Genomic DNA, 20,786 nt, shown 5'->3' with positions numbered 1-20,786 from the left:
CATATTTTTGAGAACCCCACTTTGTTAGTGTAGGGGCTCAGTGAAATTTTGAGGTCCTTTGAGAAAAGGGGAATCTTTGAAGGAGATGGAGAAGGAACAGCCAGTTGAAACAGAAAAATATAGCTTCTTGAGCAACCCAAGACATAGTCTTTAACATGGAGTTGATCTTTGAAGTAACCATAATTTTTTTATTGGAGGAAAATTACTAAACTCCTTGCTATTCTTTAAACTATGCCAACTCTCCTTCAATGAGGCCTAAATTTAGAGAATGAGTTCAGAATAGGAAAAAAGTTCACATTTAGAATTTAAAGTCACTTAATATTTCAAAGGTAAATCCTCAACATTGTCAACCAAAGCCAGCTTCCACATTTCCCAATGGGGAGTGAAGTAATTCAGCTTGAAAAAAACCAATGCCCCAGTACACATTGGTTCCAACTAACCAAACCAAGGTCTGACTTTGAAAGGGTTTAACTTACTGAGTTCTTGAAGTTGAAATACTCCAAAGGAAGGAAAGCACCTAGTGCAAAAAATACTAGTAACACTGCTAGCCACTTGAATGCACAGCCAGAGGGCAGGGTTTTCACCTGTTCTGTTCACCGATCTACCAAGTGCCTAGAGTGTGGTACACTCAATAAACATCTGCTCAAAGATAATCCAAACCAACACTTTCTCTCCAATATCAAGAGTCTAGGAAAATAGATACAATTTGTAACTCAATATTAAAAATTTTATACTAGAACATAATAAATTTTAGATGCTGAGGTTTACAGCTTATCCACATGAAATAAAATACCCAATAAGGACCAATGTAAAGTCCAAGGTGATACTTAATATAAAAACTCAATGGACAATGGAAGGGGAAATACTTGTTTCAAAGTATTGTTCTATGTACCCATTTCTGTTTTAAGGAATCATGGCTGGGAAGTATTAAGATAGATATTTGCTCATGACCTTGGGTAAGAATCAGCCAACTCATGTGCTTTCCTTTAAATATTGAGCATAGGAATGTAATGCTCTGGTGTTTGGAGAACTGCCAATTACCTGCTTTGTGTATGAGCAGTCAGTGAACCATTATGTAAAATATGGTATCTCCTACAAGATGAATTTATTACTGACATCAAATCGGTGAAATATAGCTGATGAATATTTTACAATCAAAATAGTTGCTTTATTTAATGAAAATCATTTTTCAGCTATCAGTGAGACTGATTATAAATTATTTGTGACAAGAGATACAAAACAAAATCGAGTTGAACTTCACGACTACTTTTTAAAGTTATCCCCCAAAGCCAAAGCTTATTTCAAGTTGCAATCAGCAACACCATGAAAAATCATGTTACATGGATTATCAAGTGACAAATGTAAAGACCAACTACATCACTTAACAAAACCTTTCATGAGACGTTTTATTGGTTTTTCAAAAAGCAGTTACTATTTTAAGGTACAGCTTATAAACAAAACAATCCTATCTTGAGTTTTACCAGTATGAAAATGCCGATTTTCTTCCAAAACCAGTTCCTGAACTGGGGGATTTTAGTCAAATCCAGTTCCTGACACCACCACCACCCGTCATAACTGTAACAGTTTACACTTGGCTTGTACCTATATGAACATTGATCCAGCTGCCACTGAATTATATTGTTTCGTCTTCTACCTTAGGTGAAGATTCTATTCACTTACGGAAGACCTGTGGCCTCTCCTTCTCCCATTCCTTCTGTAACTTCCTATTCAGTTTACTATTTTTTTCTCCATTATGAATAATTCTTATCTTTAAATGTACCTCAATTTCCATTCACCTTATGCCTGCATGCTCCTCTATAACCTATCAAACACATGAAACTACATTTAAACTGGTGTTTTTTGAAAGTCAAAACTCTGGCAAATGCATTAATTATTAGGGTTATGTTTAATTTTTTTTCCCACTGAGATTAATCATTTAAAGGATTTTTGCTTTCATTATATTCACAAGTAAATAAAGATATGATATTGCTAAGTATGTTTGAATTTGGTTCACCAATAAGGATTTAGGCCTATGCAACTTGTTTAATATAAATTGAAGCATTAAATCTTTAAGCCAAAAATATGATTATCTTTCCCAGTAAACATGTAAGCAGAATATAATAATATTTTTTAAAGGGTGTTTGGCAATGGAAAATAGTTCAACTAGAAAAAGCCCGCTAATAGCACAAAGGTCACTTGGCTATGACAGTTTTGAGTTAAGACCCCCTCCACTATTTAGCCTGAAAAAATGTCAATAAAGGGAATGGGAGATGAATCATAATAATTATTTAGAGTTCAACCTAACTGCAGATATACTGCTTACACACTCTATTTCAGGTACCTGTATAACTGTAAAGATGTTATATTACGAAGAAACACAGCTGGAAGTCTGGGCTTCTGCATTGTAGGAGGTTATGAAGAATATAATGGGAATAAACCTTTTTTTATTAAATCCATTGTCGAAGGAACACCAGCATACAATGACGGAAGAATTAGGTAATAATGACTACTTATTAACAATATTTTGTTTTATATATGCAAAAGTTTGGCCCCATTAGAAGTAACACATGTATTATATACTGTGTTTTATCGGTAAGAAAAACATAGCATTCAATTTCTAAGAATTCTTTGGTCCCATACAGCAACTTCCTAGGCTTTTAGTGTCCTTTCTAACTTCTAACAGAAGCCGAATAGAGTTTGCAGAATTTAATTAGAAATTTATGTAATTAAAATTGACAGATGGAGCAAAAACTAAGACCACCAAATACACTTGCATTGACTTCAGCTATGGATCAAAATGTTAATCATGTGGTGTTTTATGTTCTTTAGATGCGGAGACATTCTTCTGGCTGTCAATGGTAGAAGTACATCAGGAATGATACATGCTTGCTTGGCAAGGATGCTGAAAGAACTTAAAGGAAAGATTACTCTTACTATTGTTTCTTGGCCTGGCACTTTTTTATAGAATCAGTGATGGGTCATAGGAAAACAGAAAACTACAGATAAGCTAAGTTGAAACAATGTATTTATCTTGTCAATTTTTATATTTAAAGGATACACTGTAAAAATGTAAACTCTTGTCAGGAAAAGTATGATCCAATGAAAGCCAATTACACCTCAGAAAATGTAATACTCAAAACATAAATCTGAATAGCTTTTATTCAGTGTGGAAGATTTCTCATTACTCCACAACTTTAAGTTTATATTTTTCTATTCATTAAAAAGATCTTAAAAGGCTGAGATCATTTGTATCCCCCCAGTGGATTCAAATCCTACAATTAAAAATTTAGTATATGCTGAGGTCTGTAATGGGTATATTACGGGCATTTAGAAAAACAATTTACAGCCAGAGGATTTTAAAAGTGCACTGTTGAAAATGTTCATCAAATGAGAAATAAATATTTTTCAAATTATGGTTGTCTTTTAGTATATGACATTAAATTCATTTCAATTATCGCTACTTAAAGGATCCTAGTAATTCATTCTTTCAAAACCATGTTGTTACCACCACTGACAAATACATCCTAAGGCTTATCCCTAAAAACGCTCACAGAATTATAAACGTGTATTCTTAGATTTAATAGGAAAGGACTAATCTAAAGCTCTTGTCTTTTCTTTCACAACTAGCTAGTAACTGTATAAAACCTCCACATACTGCTCAACCAATGAGCTTTGGAAAAAGCATCAAGAAAGGCCAAACCAGCTTGACCCCAGCTCATAAACAGCCATGAGACAATTCAAGTTTGTGTCACAGTGACGCGTGTTTGTCCACGTGCCTGCTATAAAAACTACCCTTAGGGCAAGTTATTTTGCAGACACCAGCCAAATGCCTTTAGATTTTACTAATTTGGATATAAAAGTTCCCTCTTTAGTTATACCATGAACCCAAATTAAGAACACTGAAAACCTATCAAAAAGTTGTGATATCAAAACTGTATACGAGTACTTTAATACAATAAGCAAGAGTGCCACAGCAGTATTGATAAAGACTACTTTTAATCTCAAGACCCAGAGGTGCCCTTTTGCAGTGCAACCTCTTGAGACTGGTATTTGATTAACTCAAGAAAACTATGGCCAAGGTGAAACCTTAACCTTTATCAGATACTGTGTGTGTACATAGCTCTTTAAAATTCCCTGCTGAGTGACTCATTCACATTACTTTCTTGGATATAAGTCATTGCTGTCTTTATTTTTTTAAATATTACAAGACAAAGATTTTTAACTTAACATGAAAAATTTACTCTTTTATTTTGAGAAAAAAGTTAACTTTTCATACTAACAGAACAAGATTAAAAGTAAATTTCTTAAACATTATCCAGAAAAATAACAAGATTTATGGTACATTTCTGGCCCTAATATACACAACAGGCCATAGCCATGCCTACTCAGCAGGTGCAGCTTCAGTGCTCTCCTGTTCAGGGGCAGGCTCACTGCCTGCTTCTTTTCCTTCTTTGCTTCTCTTAGATTTTTTGTGCTTGTGTCTCCTGTGACTGTCTCCTTCTTCACTTTCATGGCGACGTCTACTGTTACTGAAAAGGAAAAAAAGTTGTGTTAAGTACACACGAGATAAGAAATATCAACCTACTATGTCTAAGTTGAATTCCCAATATAACACTGGGTTTTAAATGAATTCTTTTTCTCAAACACACTTTGAGGAGTAACCAGTTATGTGACTTTTATATGGAGATTGTATGTACAGTATAGGTTCACCTGCACCTGATATTATCCTACATTCTCAGAGCCCATATACTTTATCCTGAAAAACTATTACAAATTAGAAACTGAAGCACTAAATCGGAACAGGAAATACTTTCTAGAACTGATCCTAAACCAACAAACAACAGGCATACAATTTTAGACTATGAGGCCCTGATTTTTCTTTAAATATTAGTATTACTGGTTCATAGGCTAAATAAACCCCTCTCCCAACAAGACAGTAATAAGTCCATGAGTACTAAATGAGGTCTTTTTAGATTTAAAAATCTTTGATGAGCCTATAAGCAACCAACTACTTCAACACATTACTCTTAATCTTCCAATTAGGAACACATATGCTCTACTAGTTATTTGGAGAGGTTTTTAACTTTTTGCAGTCAAATCAATTTCTCTGAGCTTCAAAGTGATTCACTATAAAAGAACAAACCTTCGAGAGGACTTGTGTCTGGTTTCCTCCTTCTCTCTGTGTCGTCTTTCTCTGTGTCGTTCTTCTTTCTCTCGACTTGCTCTGTGGCGCTCATAGCCTCTTTCTGCATACTCCCTGTATCTGTATCGCTCTTCATCACTGAAATTGGAATAAAAACTTTTCATGACAACTGGACTGTTTAATTCTGAATAACTTCAAACTACAAGGGATGTGATCTGAGTCCAAACCAGAAGACCTCACACTGTTATTAGCATCTTATACAGAATAGGTGCAAAATATTTATTGACTTGAGAAGAAAACAATGCCATTCCCAACTAGCACTACATCTAATATAAAACATGTAATAATTACACGTTAGAAGTCCAATTTTATTTTGTGCTTTCAGTTGTTACGGAGTAGAAATTATATATACCAGTTTTTTTTTTTCCTTCCAAGAACTGGGAGCTATAACAGATTTAAATTTTAATCAGCCTCATCTTCTTTTATTCCTTTTAAAATTAAAAGCATGTTTGTATATCTTCGATTTCTAACCAAAATTCTTTTAGAATCTTTGTGTGCTTAAGATTTTATAAATAATAAAAATATTCAATTCACAATGGCTAGAGAGTGTAAAGTAGATGAAGGTGCTTAAGTTTTTCAATCACATGAAGAGTACATGCTTCTAAGGAATAGATACAGACATAAAGACAGGGACAGCAGAGCAACTTCTACAATATCCACACAAAATGCAGGCAAAACACTACCCGTGGACAAACTTACAGTCTGACATACTATAGGAGAATGTGTGTGTGGCTAGGGATGGGGGGATTCACATGGCTGACAGCAACAAGTGCATATACCTAGGCTGCACTTCCATTTCCTGATTTTGGATAGAATGAACTGCCGAAACAGGGACTGATGGCTAGAATTAGACGGTAGTCTTTTTTTTTCTTTAAACCTCCCTAGATCTATCCTCTCTTCATGTCTCTTCACTTATATTCTTCTCTCCATCTTTCTCTTAATTCTTCAAGCCTTTTTTTTTTTTGGAGGGGGGGGGTGTTTCAGCACAGAAGTCAACAATTTCCATAACCTGCTATCAGAAACTCAGAAATAAATATTTATCAGAAATAAAGAGCTTCGGTTTCTGGAAAGATCTAATATAAGTCAGTAATCTGCATGACGCATCATGATGTTAAGACATTTGAGTAAGACAGGATACAATATCAGGTGAAGCCATATAAAAGAGAAAGCTTAATTATCATCTCCTACCAAAAGCAGTGATTCAGTAGTGCTATACCTAACAACGCCTACTGCTGAGCAAGTTTTCACTGCCTGAAATACATTACACATTTACAAATTTTACTTAAAGTATACCTATTTATATATACACATATGCCTGTATGTGTATCTGTGAATATACACATTTTTCTAACCATAAATATGTACTTTTGCATTTGGACATTGGAAGCATGTCACCTGAAATGCAATGTGTTAGGACAAGCAGTACAGAGTAGACCAAGGATCACAACCTGATTCTACTAGTGACTATGTGTGACCTGGGTAAATTACTTAACCTTTCTGAACCTTAGCTTTCTCATCTGTAAAACTGGCAACAATCATTTTCAAGGTTGTTGGTGAACTGGCAGTAACAGTTATAAAGTGCCTGGCACAGTAGTAGGCCCTCAATAAGTGGTAACTAGCAAGCAGGCTCCCCAGGTTCAGTCAACTGAATGCTAGATTTTTTAGAAGCAGACCCTTTCTGTAAAGGTGACTGACTCTCCAGTATCATTTCCAAAAATAATTACTATGACAAATGAGTATTATCATGAATAGTACCCTTATTAAAAAAAGAAAGAGGCCTCTTTGTAACAGATTTACAAATTGGGTTTACATAAAAATAAATAAGGTTGATTATCTCAATCTGTCATTTATAACCCTCTTTCCCCTCTCACCCTAATACCAATTCTTGTTAGCTGTGATGCCTTTAAGATTCTGAAGACGGCCATATGATGATAACCATACTAGAGAAGTGATATAAGATTGAGCCTTATACACAGAACATATGAAGAGGCATCCTTCCATCACTTTCTCTGATACACAGCTGCAGCACAGAGGTTTCTCTGGGCCTGGAAATCATTACAGCTCATTTCAAACATCCTACAATGACTAACCTTCTTGCTGGCCCACACTTAAGTGGCCTAAAAACCAGATGTTGAAACAGGTCTATGATTCCAAAACAATGACCTTGTAATTTGTAACACAACACATACATATGACATACTGCAAAATGTCAGTCTTTAGAAAAAATGGCCCTTACTTATACTTCCCTCGGATTTCCCAGAGAACACTATTCCTGGGATAATTCAGAAAAACACAAAATTCCTCTACCTTATGCCCCTCTGGCTTGAACTTTTAGTCAGATTTAGGAAAACATGGATTCCTAATGCCCTACAGCTTAGCATTCTGAAAATCAAATAGGTTTAACCATTAACACTTTTAGTTTCCATAAAAATTGAGTAGCATTTGTGTGTGTGACACTAAGAATCTGAATTTAGCCTCAAATATTCTATAAATATCTATGCAAAGAAAATTTATGAAGTCTAGCCAAGCAATTCATTTTAGTCTTCTTTCCTATCAAGTTTACATTCAGCATCTTAAGTTGTGAACATGTATATTCTAGAGATAGCAGTGCTATCTCAAAAATATCCATTTGAACTACATTAGAAACAATTCAACTTTCTGAAAGTATGCTCCTGAATTTAAAAGAATCATGCACTATGTGGCTAAAGTTAACAGCACATATAGTACCACAGAAATACAAAACCTATACACATACATACACACACTTATGTATCATACCTTTATACTTATTTATAGTCAGTAAAATTTTATCAGATGCCTACAATGTATAAGTCATTATTAGCTATAGGAGGGAAAAACATTAATAAATCCTATTGTTTCTTATGCCACTTTTTTTTTTTTTTTGGTAAAATTTCAAACTACTAATCAGACCTAGTCACCTTGATGATGATATGTGCTTAAATTGTAAGACTATTGTATGAAATTTCTGTATCCTCAGCACACAGCTCTGTACCTGGTACGTAACAGGGATCAGAAAATGTCAGTTACGTGAATAAATGAACTGTCTCCCCCAACCCATAAGAAAGTACATAGGGAACAATAAAGAAAATGAAAAGTAAAAGATTTTTAAACTACCTAATTCCAAGACCAGAAAAGATTTTAAGTAATCTCAACCACAGGTTCAGTACACAGAATGGCTCTCTACCATGGTCTTCATTTCTCTGTGTCCATTTCCTAATCTGCCACTGTCAAAATTTAGAGAATACCTAAGGACCTTTTTGGATTAAGAATGCTGTAAGAACATGATCACATCTAATACAAAAAACACTACCTGAATCAAGTATATGCTCACATCCTGAATTTATACATTATTCATTTCATTTAGCAAAATTAGAAAACTGTCTATGTACCTTACATTTATTTATCTCATCTATTAAAAGAGGTGGTATAAAAAAGTTCTGTGACTCGTCTCATTCTATATTGTGATGGTATCGAGACTGATATGTTAACGAGATGCCAAAATTATTGCTTTGTTGGTCATAAAGGTTGATTTCTATTAATTTCAAAATCTGCTTAGCTAACAGTTTTACTCAACAGCTTTCAAAACTGTTTCTTCTGTACTATATTCATCTTCCTCCTCTGCAATGTATAAGTCATTTTATTCACTGCATGCCAGGCATTATTGTACAAAGTGCTGAGAATACAGAATGGAAGATGGTGGTCAATGCCCTTACACAGGCTTGCTAAGAAACACAGGTTTGGTTTTTTTAAAAATTAATTGATTAATTTATTTATTTATGACAGACACAGAGAGTGAGAGCGAGAGCGAGAGAGAGAGAGGCAAAGACACAGGCAGAGGGAGAAGCAGGCTCCACGCAGGGAGCCCGACGTGGGACTCGATCCCGGGTCTCCAGGATCACGCCCTGGGCCGAAGGCGGCACGAAACCGCTGCGCCACGGGGGCTGCCCCAAGAAACACAGGTTTTAAAGAAGATACATTAAGTATTTAGGAACCATGCGAAGGAAATAATTCAACTTTCATTTGAATTCAGAAGAGCTCACAGAAGACAGACATGAGCTGGACCCTGAAGAATCAAGTGAGGCAGAGAGGAGAGGAGTAACATGAACAAGGAAGTATGAAACAATAAGGAATTTTCAAAAAAGCAATCTGCTCAGCGTAGCTAAGACGGGGGTGTATACTGGCTTGAGGGAGAACTGAGGTTAAAATGGAGGAGGGTGTAGGCTCAGCATGGAATCCACCTAGGGACTCTCTCCCCTCTGCACCCCCAACGCACACTCTCTTGGCTCTAGAATAAAATAAATAAATCTTTAAAAAAAAAAGTCAGAAAGTGTAGTGACCTGGGGACGTGTGGACCATAAGAAAAACTGAATTATTCTCGAGGTCAGCAGTACTTGCCAGTACACCACAGCAGGATATAAATTCTTTTCAGTGGCACAAAAAGTTTTAGGGAACCAACTTCCAGATTCACAACTTCCTTATTTATCTTTCTTAAATCTGAACTGCTTAATGATATACCAGCAGGTAAAACATGACACTTCTCCAGCCAACCTCTTTTCTTATCATCAACTTTCCAGCCCTTTACAAAAGGCATTCCTTTCACCAATTTTACTATGATACATCGACTCAGGGTGTGTAAACCATCAGGGCTTTAAAAATATTTAATTTAAAATATTAATGTCAGATCTATTTTATTTAAGAAACAAAAAAGCTTATATAAGGTTCTAGGTCTTCCTGTATTATACATTTTTCTGTCAAAGATAAACTATGGAGTAAGAAATGGGAGTATTCTGTGTCCTGGGATGTTCTAACTTCAGGTACATTGTCAGTGTAGTAGAAGTCCTAACAATTTTCCTTGACCTAGTTCAAACAAACAAACAAAAACAAAAAACCCCACACCCCTTTGAAGGGAAACAAATCAAAGTGTTGAGGGACAGCACCTTATATTAAGTGAAGAGAAAAATGAAATCAGACCTCCCTGATAAAAACAGAGTGTGATTTGGTTGTCAGGCTTGGTAATAGCTGTCTTTTACCAACTATGTTATATGGTAGCTATTTTCCATAAATGGAATGGGGAAAAAAGACAACTCATGAAAATAAATATTTAACACACATAAAGATGTTTTATTTTTTATGGATTTTTTGCAAAGATCTATTAAAATTAATCCTTTCTGAGCATATTAAGTTAAATAAGATGCAGCTAAAAGAATAGAAACAGTAGCAAGTCTTGGTAAGACTTCTGGTGTTCTTCCATGAAAACCGGGAAAACTAGATTTTAATTCCTTAATGTACTGGATTGAATTGTATCTCCCTCACAAAAATGATGTTCAAGTCCTAACCCTCCATACCCATGAATGTAACTTTATCTTGGAAACAGGGTCTTTGCACATGTAATTAAGAGGTCATATTGGATTTGGCTGCCCCCAATCTAACGACTGCTAACCTTATAAACAGAGGGAAATTTGGACACAGACACAGAAGGGAGGATGCAATATGAAGACAAACACATCAAGGATCTCTAACAACTATGAGAAGCTGTAAGAAAGCGTGGAATAGATTATCCATCAGAGCCTATCAAAGTGACCTAACTCTGCTGACCCCAGTATCAGACTTCTAGCTTACATCATAACTGCAGAGAGACAGTATCTGTCGTTGCAGACTGCCAGTCTGTGGGACTGTTACAGCAGCCCTAGGAAACAGTTACACTGAATAACAAATACTTTCACAAATCAGGTTTCCAATTCTCTGCTTTCAACAAAGTCGAGTCGTGGTTGATAGGGCTGACAGATCCTTAGAAATAATTTTAAATATAGGTTAACTGTCATTCTGATGTATCACTGAATCTAAAGGTGCTCAAATAAGTAAACGACAGAGCCACAACAAAATTCCATCTTTTCTCATTTAAGTATTTTACTTGAACAAGGTTTCTCAGTGCTTACATCACTGTATATATTTTTAGAAGAAATGTAATTAATGGCAAAGTCTGTTTTTTCCTACCAATAGTAATATTCACTCACGGAAACAAGTATTAATTGGGGATGGCGAAAGGTCCTCCATAACATTAAAGGATGAAGTTCCACTGAATTATTTTCAGAAGTTGCATTATCTTCATATATAAAAATGAGTAATAATTAAAATCAGGGAAAACATTTTTAAAAATACTTAATCTAACGGTCATACACTTTTTTAGTATTTAAACTTACCACAGGTATGCTGCAGGAAAGAGGATGGAATTATCAACTAAAATAACTTATTCAAGAATAAAAATATTTTACAGTAGAAAAAATTCTTTGGGGGAAATGGTTCAGAAATAAGAATTCAAAGAGAAATGCAAAATTTCTGACTGTTAAAGACAGCCTGTTATATACATTTTTAAAAAATGGATGATGATGTTTAGCAAATCACTATAATGTTCTTAACCCACTGGATGAAGAGTAATGATTTTATTTTAAAATTATAATATTCATAATACACTGGAAATTATGTCTCTATTGCCAACTATTTAAACTTAAGATGAAAAATTAAGATGGAAAGATAAAAATTTCAAATTCTTTTAAGGAAGAGATGAATAAATTCAAGACTGTTACTTTACATAATGGAAAGCCTTTATGAATTAAATAAGTCTTGACGCTTTTAAAATGGTTATCTCCTAACTACTCTGAAAGCAATTCTTTCCCAACTGAATTATATTTTCCATCCTTACACCAAATGTAAACTCTGTGCATATGAAACACAAGTGTACAAATTCCCACACACTCAACAAACCTGTTAAAAACACTTGGTGTAGGACTATGATCCCGCTCCCGCTCTCTTTCTCTGGTGCGTTCTCTTTCTCTGTCCCGATCACGGTCTCGCTCTCGGTCTCTGTCTCTGTCTCTATCTCGGTCTTTCTCTCTTCTTGAATAATAGTCCCACTGCTTGCTGGTATCCACAAGACTGGGCCACGAAGGAGCAGAACCAGGAAGGTGGGGAAAGGCAACTAAGGAAAACAATTAAAAACAAAAGTTACAGCACTTAAAAAGAGAAAGAGCAAAACAACAACAACAAAAAAACCAACCGAAAAAGACCAAACTCCCATCAAAAATGCTTCAGTAGATTATAATAGAAACCTATTTTATAAATAGAAAAGAGAAGTAACATATGGTGAATACCCACAGTTTAGGGTAATATCCAGAAGCAAACCTTAAAGACTTAATATATAAAGAATCATTTGGCAAGGTGAACGAATCAGAATTAAATACACCACAAACTTTCTGACCAAAAATGAAAACCAGATATCTTCAAAGTGCTGAGAAAAAGTAATGGCCAACCTAGAAATAGGTACTCAACAAAATCAAATCTCAAGAATAAAACAAAGACATTCACAGATTTAAAAATGAGAAGTTTGAGATCCCTGGGTGGCTCAGCGGTGTAGCGCCTGCCTTCGTCCCAGGACATGATCCTGGAGTCCCGGGACGGAGTCCCACATCCGGCTCCCCGCGTGGACCCGGATTCTCCCTCTGCCTGCCTGTCTCTCTCTCACCCCCCCCCCCCATAAATAAACAAACAAACAAACAAATAAAATTTTAAAAATGAGAAGTTTTAACAGACCTGACCAAAAAAACTTCTATGAGATATATACATAATATATTCCAAGAATAACCACTAAAATAATAGAAACAAAATATATAATTTCAAAACAACATAAGGAAAAACAGAATTTAAAAAATCACTTGAAAAACTCAGTTCAAAAAGACTTGGAAAAGATGGGGGTTGGAGGAGATAAGTTTAATTAGTTCAATAATCACAATAATTCAAGAGATTGAATTCACCAGTTAAATGATAGAGTTTGTTGATTTGTACTTTTAAAAACTCTAAAAACCAATAAAAAAAAATCCCTCTAACTATATTCTGAATATAGGAAACATAAACACACACAAAATGGCTGAAAGTAAAAGGAAGGGAAGGAAAGGAAAATATCACACCCCACACCACCCATCTCCACAGGAGCAGCTTGATTAATGACAAAACAAACTCACACCAACGGGTTACCTGGGACAGAGGGGATGCGGACAGGGAATTGAAGATGCAGCTCACCAAGCAGACAGAACAAACTAAGCTTCCAGGTGGTTAGCAACACAAGCTTTAATTTTTAGGGAGTAAAAACTAATATGAATATAGGTAGAAACAGAAAAATCCATCATCATGGAAAATTAACATACTTCTCTCAATTATTACCACTTGAAGCAGACAAAAGAGTTCACTACAGATATAGAAGATTTGAGCAAAACACTTTTAACAGGGTTGATTTAACGGACATAACACAGAATATTGCCCATAATAGCTAAATAAATAATAATCATTCTTCTCAAGCACGTATGAAACATAAAACTATATGGCATGCTTTCATAGGATAAGTATAGTAGACACCATAATCTCCATATATTTCAAATTAAAGATATATTTTTGAAAACTCAGGGGTCAAAAATATAATAAATTTCAAATCATTTAGGAACTGAGCTTAAAAATAGGACATATCAAAAGCGCAGAGAGCAAATTGTTCTGGGGATAAATTTAATCTTAAAAAACACTACATTAGAATAGATGGAAAATTAATGAGCTAAAGCTTCCAAAACTTAAGAACTTAGACACGAACAGAATAATCCAACAGAAAGGAGATAATGAAAATAAAAGCTACCATTTAGGAAAGAATCTCACAATTAAAAAAAAAAAAAAAAAACCTGAAAGGTGGTTTTTAAAGACTAGACAAATTAAACATAACAATATTCTGACAAGATTAGGAAAAAAAAGAGGCCACATCAACAATCAGAACCAAAAAGAAACTGTAACTACAGATGTTACTGACATGAAAGAAATAGAGAATACACTTTATCTCAATGCTAAAAGCTTAGCTGCAATGTACTAATTCCAAATAACTTACCAACAAGTGACTCAAGAATGAAAAAAAAATCTTGACTAGTCCCTTAACTATCAAAGATACTCATCAGTAATTTAAAACCTTCCCAAGAGACTAGCTTTTACAGGTAAGTTTTACAACTTACAAGCTATAGACCATCCTAATATTATATAAACTTCAAAGAATGGGAAAAAAAGATTATTCCCTAACTTATCCCATATGGCTTATATAACTTTAATACCAAAACCAGTTAAAGACAGTAGAAATAAAGAAAAAGCATAAGCTAATTTTACATATGAACATAGATGTCAAAATCCCAAATAAATCAGTGTTTTGTTTTGTTTTTTTAAAGATAACCAATCATGAACACGGCAGGTTTATCTCAGCAAATAAACAGTGGCTAAATGTTAGAAAAATTTAGAAATTTACCACATTCACAGATTAGAGAAGAAAAACATGATTATCTTGGAAAGTATTTGATAAAACTCAATATCCATTCACAGTTTAAAAGCCCTTGGAAACTTTCCTTGATCTGATACAGGACTCCATCAAAAAAAAAAAAAAAAAAAAAAACAGCAAATGCCTAGTGGTAAATGTAAAAGAATTTCTTTAAAAAAAAAAAAAAAAAGTCTTTTGCTTAGTATATATATGTATATTTATATATATATGTATAAATAAAACAAAAACCAATCCTATTTCTAATTACAAGTAATTAGAAATAGAACAGAAAGTTCAAATGACTATATCATTTAAAACAGCAACAAAAACATACGTACCAATGACTAAATCTAATCTAAGATATGCAAAAAGTACTTGGAGATAATTATAGCACTTAAATGAAATATATAAATATATTTTTAAATATTTTATTTATTTATTCATGAGAGACACACAGAGAGAGAGAGAGAGGCAGAGACACAGGCAGAGGGAGAAGCAGGCTCCATGCAGGGAGCCCGATGTGGGACTTGATCCCAGGTCTCCTGGGCTAAAGGCGGCGCTAAACCGCTGAGCCACCCGGACTGCCCTTAAATGAAATATATTAAAGAACATCTCCATAAATGAAGAGAGTCCTTCTTCATGGACTCAATGCTGTAAGATATGAATTTCACACAAACTGATCCAAGCATCAATGCAATTCCAACATGGTTTAGTTACAGCAAGGACTCTAGAGCCAGGCTGCATGGTTTCAACTCCTGATTCTGCGACTTATTGTGTGATACTGGGGACACCACTGAATTTTGCTGTTCTTCAATGTCCGTAAAATGGGAATAGTAACAGTATGTCTACTTTATAAGGCTGTCAAGACTACATGAGTTAACAGTTTTGTCTAAAGTAAGCATAATATAAATGTTAGTTATTAATCAAAATCTCAATACAGTTTCTCATGAAACTTCCAAAGCTGATGTTAGAATGAATATGCAAGAGCAATGACGCAAGAATACTTTTGAACCAGACTAAGTAGATAGATTTTGCTGAACAAGGTATCAGATTTACTACAAAATTCGTAATTAAAATAGTGTGGCATTATTAGCACAAGAAGAGTTCAACTAGTGAGTAGTCTAGGAAGCCAAGAAACAGATTCAGGAATACTTAAGAAACCTGATATATGAATGGATAGGACATTATGGATCTCTCAGAAGGACAGGCTATTCCACAGATGACATTGGCACAATTATATCTTTATAACAAAGGCAAAAATGCCTTTCACATGGCTTAACAACTGAAAAACAAAATTTGAAAACATTTTTTGGAAAAAAAATTTGAGATGGATAAAGTCACAGTCCTAATATAAACCCAATTAAAATGTAGTAGGACTTTACACGGCTAATGAAACATAAGAAAAAAATGGTATTTTCAATTTATTTGCCATAGGAACTTTCCCCGTTGCATGACTTGAGTATTATAACTATTTCTACTGTATACAGTATTTACATAGTCATAATAATAGAAGTATGATTTATTGTTTAACTTTTAGAATAAAAAACTTATCAGGGCACAGAGACTTTTGGTTATAGGACAGAATAAAAAGTATCTGTTTTCTTTAGAGATTTTTATTTATGAGAGAGAGAGGGATGGAGGGAGGGAGCAGGGGGTGGAGCGGGGGGCGGGGAGGAGGAGCAGAGGGAGAAGGTCAAGCTGACTCCACACTGAGTGCAGAGCCCAACGTGGGGGGTCAATCTCAAGACTCTGATATCAAGACCTAAGTTGAAAACCAAGAGTCAGTCAAACCAACTGAGAGCTACCCAGGTGCCCCAAATATAAAAGTTTCTAAGCAGAAGGATGGCTGACCAAAGCTGGGAGGCAGAGGGGGAAGAAGATGTGAGGGCTTGGAAATTTGCACAGTAACAGATGTAGATGGTACATGAATGAATATATATATAGAAGAACAAAAACAGTAGTATGTCACTGGTGGGGAAAAGAGAGTGGCAACATGTAAGCAAAATACGCATCTATCAGAGGAAGAGGGTAACAGATGGTATCTACAGTTATATAAATCAAGAAACAGGGTAATAGCTTATGTATGCATGCCATGCAGACCATCAGAAGAACTAGAAATCATCAAAAATGCTCTCTCTGCAGTTGATATTTCTACAAAGATTACTTAAAAAAAAAAGATTTTATTTATTTATTCACAAGAGACACACAGAAAGAGGCAGAGACATAGGCAGAGAGAAAAACAGGCTCCTTGCCAGGAGCCCAATGCAGGACTCCATCCCAGGACCCCGGGACCACGATTTGAGCCAAGGGCAGACTGCTCAACTGATGAGCCACCCAGGCATCCCCAAAGATTACTTTTTATCTAGGTCTTACTTTACAAGCATAATCTTAATATACATAGCAGTATTTGAGGATACATTACAAAATTTTAAAATAAATTAACAAAGGTAAAACAGAATTACCAACAAAGCCAAAGATGTATCTATTACCTTTATTCCAAGGTTTTGATTAGGATGAAGAAAACTCGTAACTTTCTTCTCATTAATTTCTGCAATATGCTTTATAATCGTTATCACTAAAGAATTCCTTTATTTAAAAAAAAAAATGCTTCTCCCTGAGAGAGGAGTTGGGTTTGGTAAAGAAAACTCTTGCTTATTGATTAAAAATTTGCACATACTACTTTGAAAAAAAGCTAAATGCTTAACTAATATTTTAAAAAATGAAATCTTCAGACACCTGGGTGGCTCAGTTAAGTGTCTGCAAACTTATGTTTAGTTTACTGTAGCCTTAAAACCTAGTACAATGCAAAGCATTTTTAAAATGAATGATCAAGAGATCTAAGCAGAAACAAGTATTAGAAATCCTTAGAATGGATTATGTTGTCAAGAGTGAATAGGAAAAGAGGACAATGATCTAGAAGAAAAAACAGCAAGGGAGAAAAAGAACAAGGTTAGTTGGATGCCCTGAGTTAAGAAACAAAAAGATTGAGAACAAAGACTGAGACAACTTGCCGACAAATCTTAAATTCTTTTAGGAAAGGGCAAAGTACAAATATCCCTCTTGTATCACCATTTGTTAATTTTTAAAAGTATATTTGATAAAAGAAAATTATTAATCCAGAATGTAAGACCTAGTTATTCCATTACTTAATATTTTTAAATTGCTCTGTAAGATAGTATTTTACACCAGGGAAGTATGTTTTCATCGCTTTAAAATTACTTAAGTACTGGTTCAAACTGAATCTGGGCAACTGAAAATGCTTACCATTGCCATATGGAAAAGCACGTGCAGAACGACTATCGTAACCAGAGGAATGTCCACTGTTGAAGAAAAATGTATTTTTATTATGTGTTGCAAGTAAGTTCTAAGTTTTAATAATTTGGTACAAATGCAAAATATCAAGGCAGAATTATGACTTTCATTTAACCATCATATAATGATAAATCTTAATTCTGTAATTTTATTTTTTGATATAAAAAAACAGGCTTTTAATCTCAATATATATTAAACCTAATACCCACTTGTAAAGAAAACCATAGCTTGCCAGTACTATTTAATGTGAATAATCCAATAAATTCAGCTTGAATCCCAAGATAACAGAAACCTTGAGGCTAAAAAAGTACTTGGGAATTCACTAAAATTTAGTCTTAAAAAAATAGGTTTTAAGGATTCAGAAATTCAGCCCCACTGACAGAATAAACAATAATACTTTTTAACATTCTGATTGAGAAAAACATATATTTAACAAAGACTTAATACAATTAAATCCTTCTATTTTCCCAATTAAGATTGTTCTGAGCTTTATCATTTTTTTGAAAATTTTGCATGATTTGATGCTACTGATATAAAGTTCTCACAATTTTTCTAATATAATTTGGGTCACTTTTCAGAAATACATTATTTTCATGGAGTCTACTTGCTACTTAAGAGGAAACAGTAATAGCTACCATTTTTTAGTGATTTCTATGTGCCAAGAATTGTGCTGATGTGTTATATTCACTAGCTGCTTTCATCTTCTTAACTCTATCAACCCCACTTAGTAAAAGGAAACTGAGTCTCAAAGAGATTATGGACCTTGCCTAGCAGCACGAAGCTACGGAATTCTGAAGTTAAAATTGAGCCAGGTCTGTGAGATTTCCAAAGCCTTATGTTGCTAAACACCATTCTGCCATCTACGAGGTAAATACTCTTTAGTACAGCATTCCAACTAACATAAACCAGAAATGCAGGACATAAAAAAGAAGGTTACTGTCATATAGAATGGATTCAATTTTCCTTTGAGGAAGTTGAGTTACAGCAGGGTCAAAAGGAATAAGGCAGCTTTTCTTTACTATGGTTCCTGATAATAACTGTCCTTACTTAATTCTAAAACAGACATGCATTATTCATTATTATCAGTCATCTACTTGGCTATCCCACAAAAATGACTAGGGCCAAGTTTTTACCAATCTAGGGGTTTCTTTATTCAGTGTATCCTAAATCACAGCAAGACATTTCAAAAATACTGTCATTTGGTTTTCTCTGTCCTGTTTTGTTACAGAACTATATAGGTCCAACATATTATATAAAAGTAACTGGTATAGTTCTAGACTCATGAATTTAAAAAGGCAGGTACTATTTAATGTCTACAAAATTAAATCTTTGAAGATATTACCAAGATAAGCATAGGACTTTTCTGTCACAAGTCTACCAATGATAGTTTTACCCTATCCATAGTGATTTACCTTTCTATTGTTGGTATAAGAGATGGAGGTGGAGCGCCTGGTGGAGGAGGAAAACCTGAAACATTCAATCATAAGATAAAAAAAGTTAATAGAATGTACATTTAGTGTCAAGTGTGAAACAAAGTTGCTGCGTATCACTAAATTTCTCTGGGGACATAACGTGCTTCTCTATGTTATAATGGACAGAAAAAAAATGGAGCTTAAACTTACAAATAGATTTTTTGAATAATAAAACTTTAAATGAACAGTCTGGTCTAATACACAGAGCACAAACTGGGAGTCAGGACACCCGGTCTTATTTTCAGCACCACACACAGCCCATTTTGTGAGTATGAGAAAGTTAATCTCAATGCCTTACCTTATCCATATATAAAACAGTAGTAGTGTTGCCACCAGATATGTTATACTTGAAATACTTTTGAAGAAAAGCAAATAAAATAGCATTTACCTCTTTCAAAAAATGTTTTTATTTTAGATGTATAGAAATGTCCTTAAAATATATAATTTATAAATAAAATCTTACCAGTAAATATATAAATGCTTAAGGCTGAGAACATCTACCATAAAATATGTTTTAAACAGCACAACCCTAAAGAACTATTTTACAGAAGGGCATATAATATAGTTTTTGGATTAGTTTAGAGAGAAAATAATTTGCACCTTTATATCATGAGGTCTGTATTCTCAATAATTCACAATACCTAAATGAAATACCATAGAATATGGCTAAAAGGGACCTTAACAGTTAATCTACTCTGCACTTTCAAATTCAGATAGGCAATAAAGCATCCCAACAAAAGACTTTAAGATTCAACTTAAATACCTTATGATACCAATTCCTTATGATACCAATTCTTTCCAAGTTTTAACAACCCTCACTATTAGAAAATGAATTAAACTATATAATTTAAATCTTTCACACTACAATTCATATGCTGTTCTGAATGAGAACAAGAAGCAATCTATTATCATACCCTCTACATATTTGAAAACACTTCCACTAGGCCTCATTCTTTAGTATTCTATGTAAAAATGAATCCCAGTTCTCTTAACCTTCTCAAAGTCCATTTAAATCAATTTTTGGCCCTGCTACAAGTTGTTTCAAATTCACCATGCTTATCTTCACTACCCAGTTTCAAGACCTGTAACTCCTCTATTAAACATCTCAGAACTCTGCAGTTTAGCAATGACCACAATCCTATCCCATACAGCTTTTCAACCACATTTTCTTTTAAACTAGACACACCAATGATTCCTCTATGACTTTTCCTGACAGGCCTTTTTCAGACACATTGATACACAATGACTCACTATTCCACAAATAAATATGTATACTATCCTATGGTATCTAAACTCCACTATTTCTCTTTATCAAGGTCATCCTGAATTCAGAACCCACCCTTCCAAGCATGGTCATCTCTCTTTCTCTTTATATTCCTTGGCTCTGAATACTGAACTCAGTAACAAAAACACTTGCTATCATATTGCATCACATTCTAAAAATATT

At 34.4% G+C, this 20,786-nt stretch overlaps 2 protein-coding genes across 33 annotated transcripts in view; one reads left to right on the top strand and one right to left on the bottom strand.

Annotated features, from left to right (window-relative positions):
- LNX1 (ligand of numb-protein X 1) overlaps positions 1-3,413 on the top strand; it is a 174,853-nt gene extending 171,440 nt beyond the window's left edge. For 5 of the 6 annotated variants that reach the window (XM_038556092.1, XM_038556094.1, XM_038556093.1 and 2 more), the window contains 2 exons: positions 2,338-2,496; positions 2,830-3,413. In XM_038556092.1, the coding sequence (XP_038412020.1) occupies positions 2,338-2,496; positions 2,830-2,965 (295 nt within the window). In that variant the 3' untranslated portion in view covers positions 2,966-3,413. Of the gene's footprint in view, positions 1-2,337 lie in introns of all 6 variants that reach the window. The other variant, XM_038556095.1, reaches the window with a different exon arrangement.
- A 519-nt stretch (positions 3,414-3,932) lies between these two features.
- FIP1L1 (factor interacting with PAPOLA and CPSF1) overlaps positions 3,933-20,786 on the bottom strand; it is a 71,486-nt gene continuing 54,632 nt past the window's right edge. For all 27 annotated transcript variants that reach the window (XM_038556107.1, XM_038556105.1, XM_038556110.1 and 24 more), the window contains 5 exons: positions 19,280-19,334; positions 17,820-17,875; positions 11,987-12,200; positions 5,144-5,281; positions 3,933-4,529 (listed from right to left, as the gene is read on the bottom strand). In XM_038556107.1, the coding sequence (XP_038412035.1) occupies positions 4,382-4,529; positions 5,144-5,281; positions 11,987-12,200; positions 17,820-17,875; positions 19,280-19,334 (611 nt within the window). In that variant the 3' untranslated portion in view covers positions 3,933-4,381. The remainder of the gene's footprint in view (positions 4,530-5,143; positions 5,282-11,986; positions 12,201-17,819; positions 17,876-19,279; positions 19,335-20,786) is intronic.

This window comes from Canis lupus, chromosome 13 (genome assembly GCF_011100685.1).
Source record: "Canis lupus familiaris isolate Mischka breed German Shepherd chromosome 13, alternate assembly UU_Cfam_GSD_1.0, whole genome shotgun sequence".
Classification (NCBI taxonomy): domain Eukaryota; kingdom Metazoa; phylum Chordata; class Mammalia; order Carnivora; family Canidae; genus Canis; species Canis lupus.
Note: the sequence above shows the minus strand (reverse complement) of the source record. Positions and strands in the feature narration are given on the sequence as shown.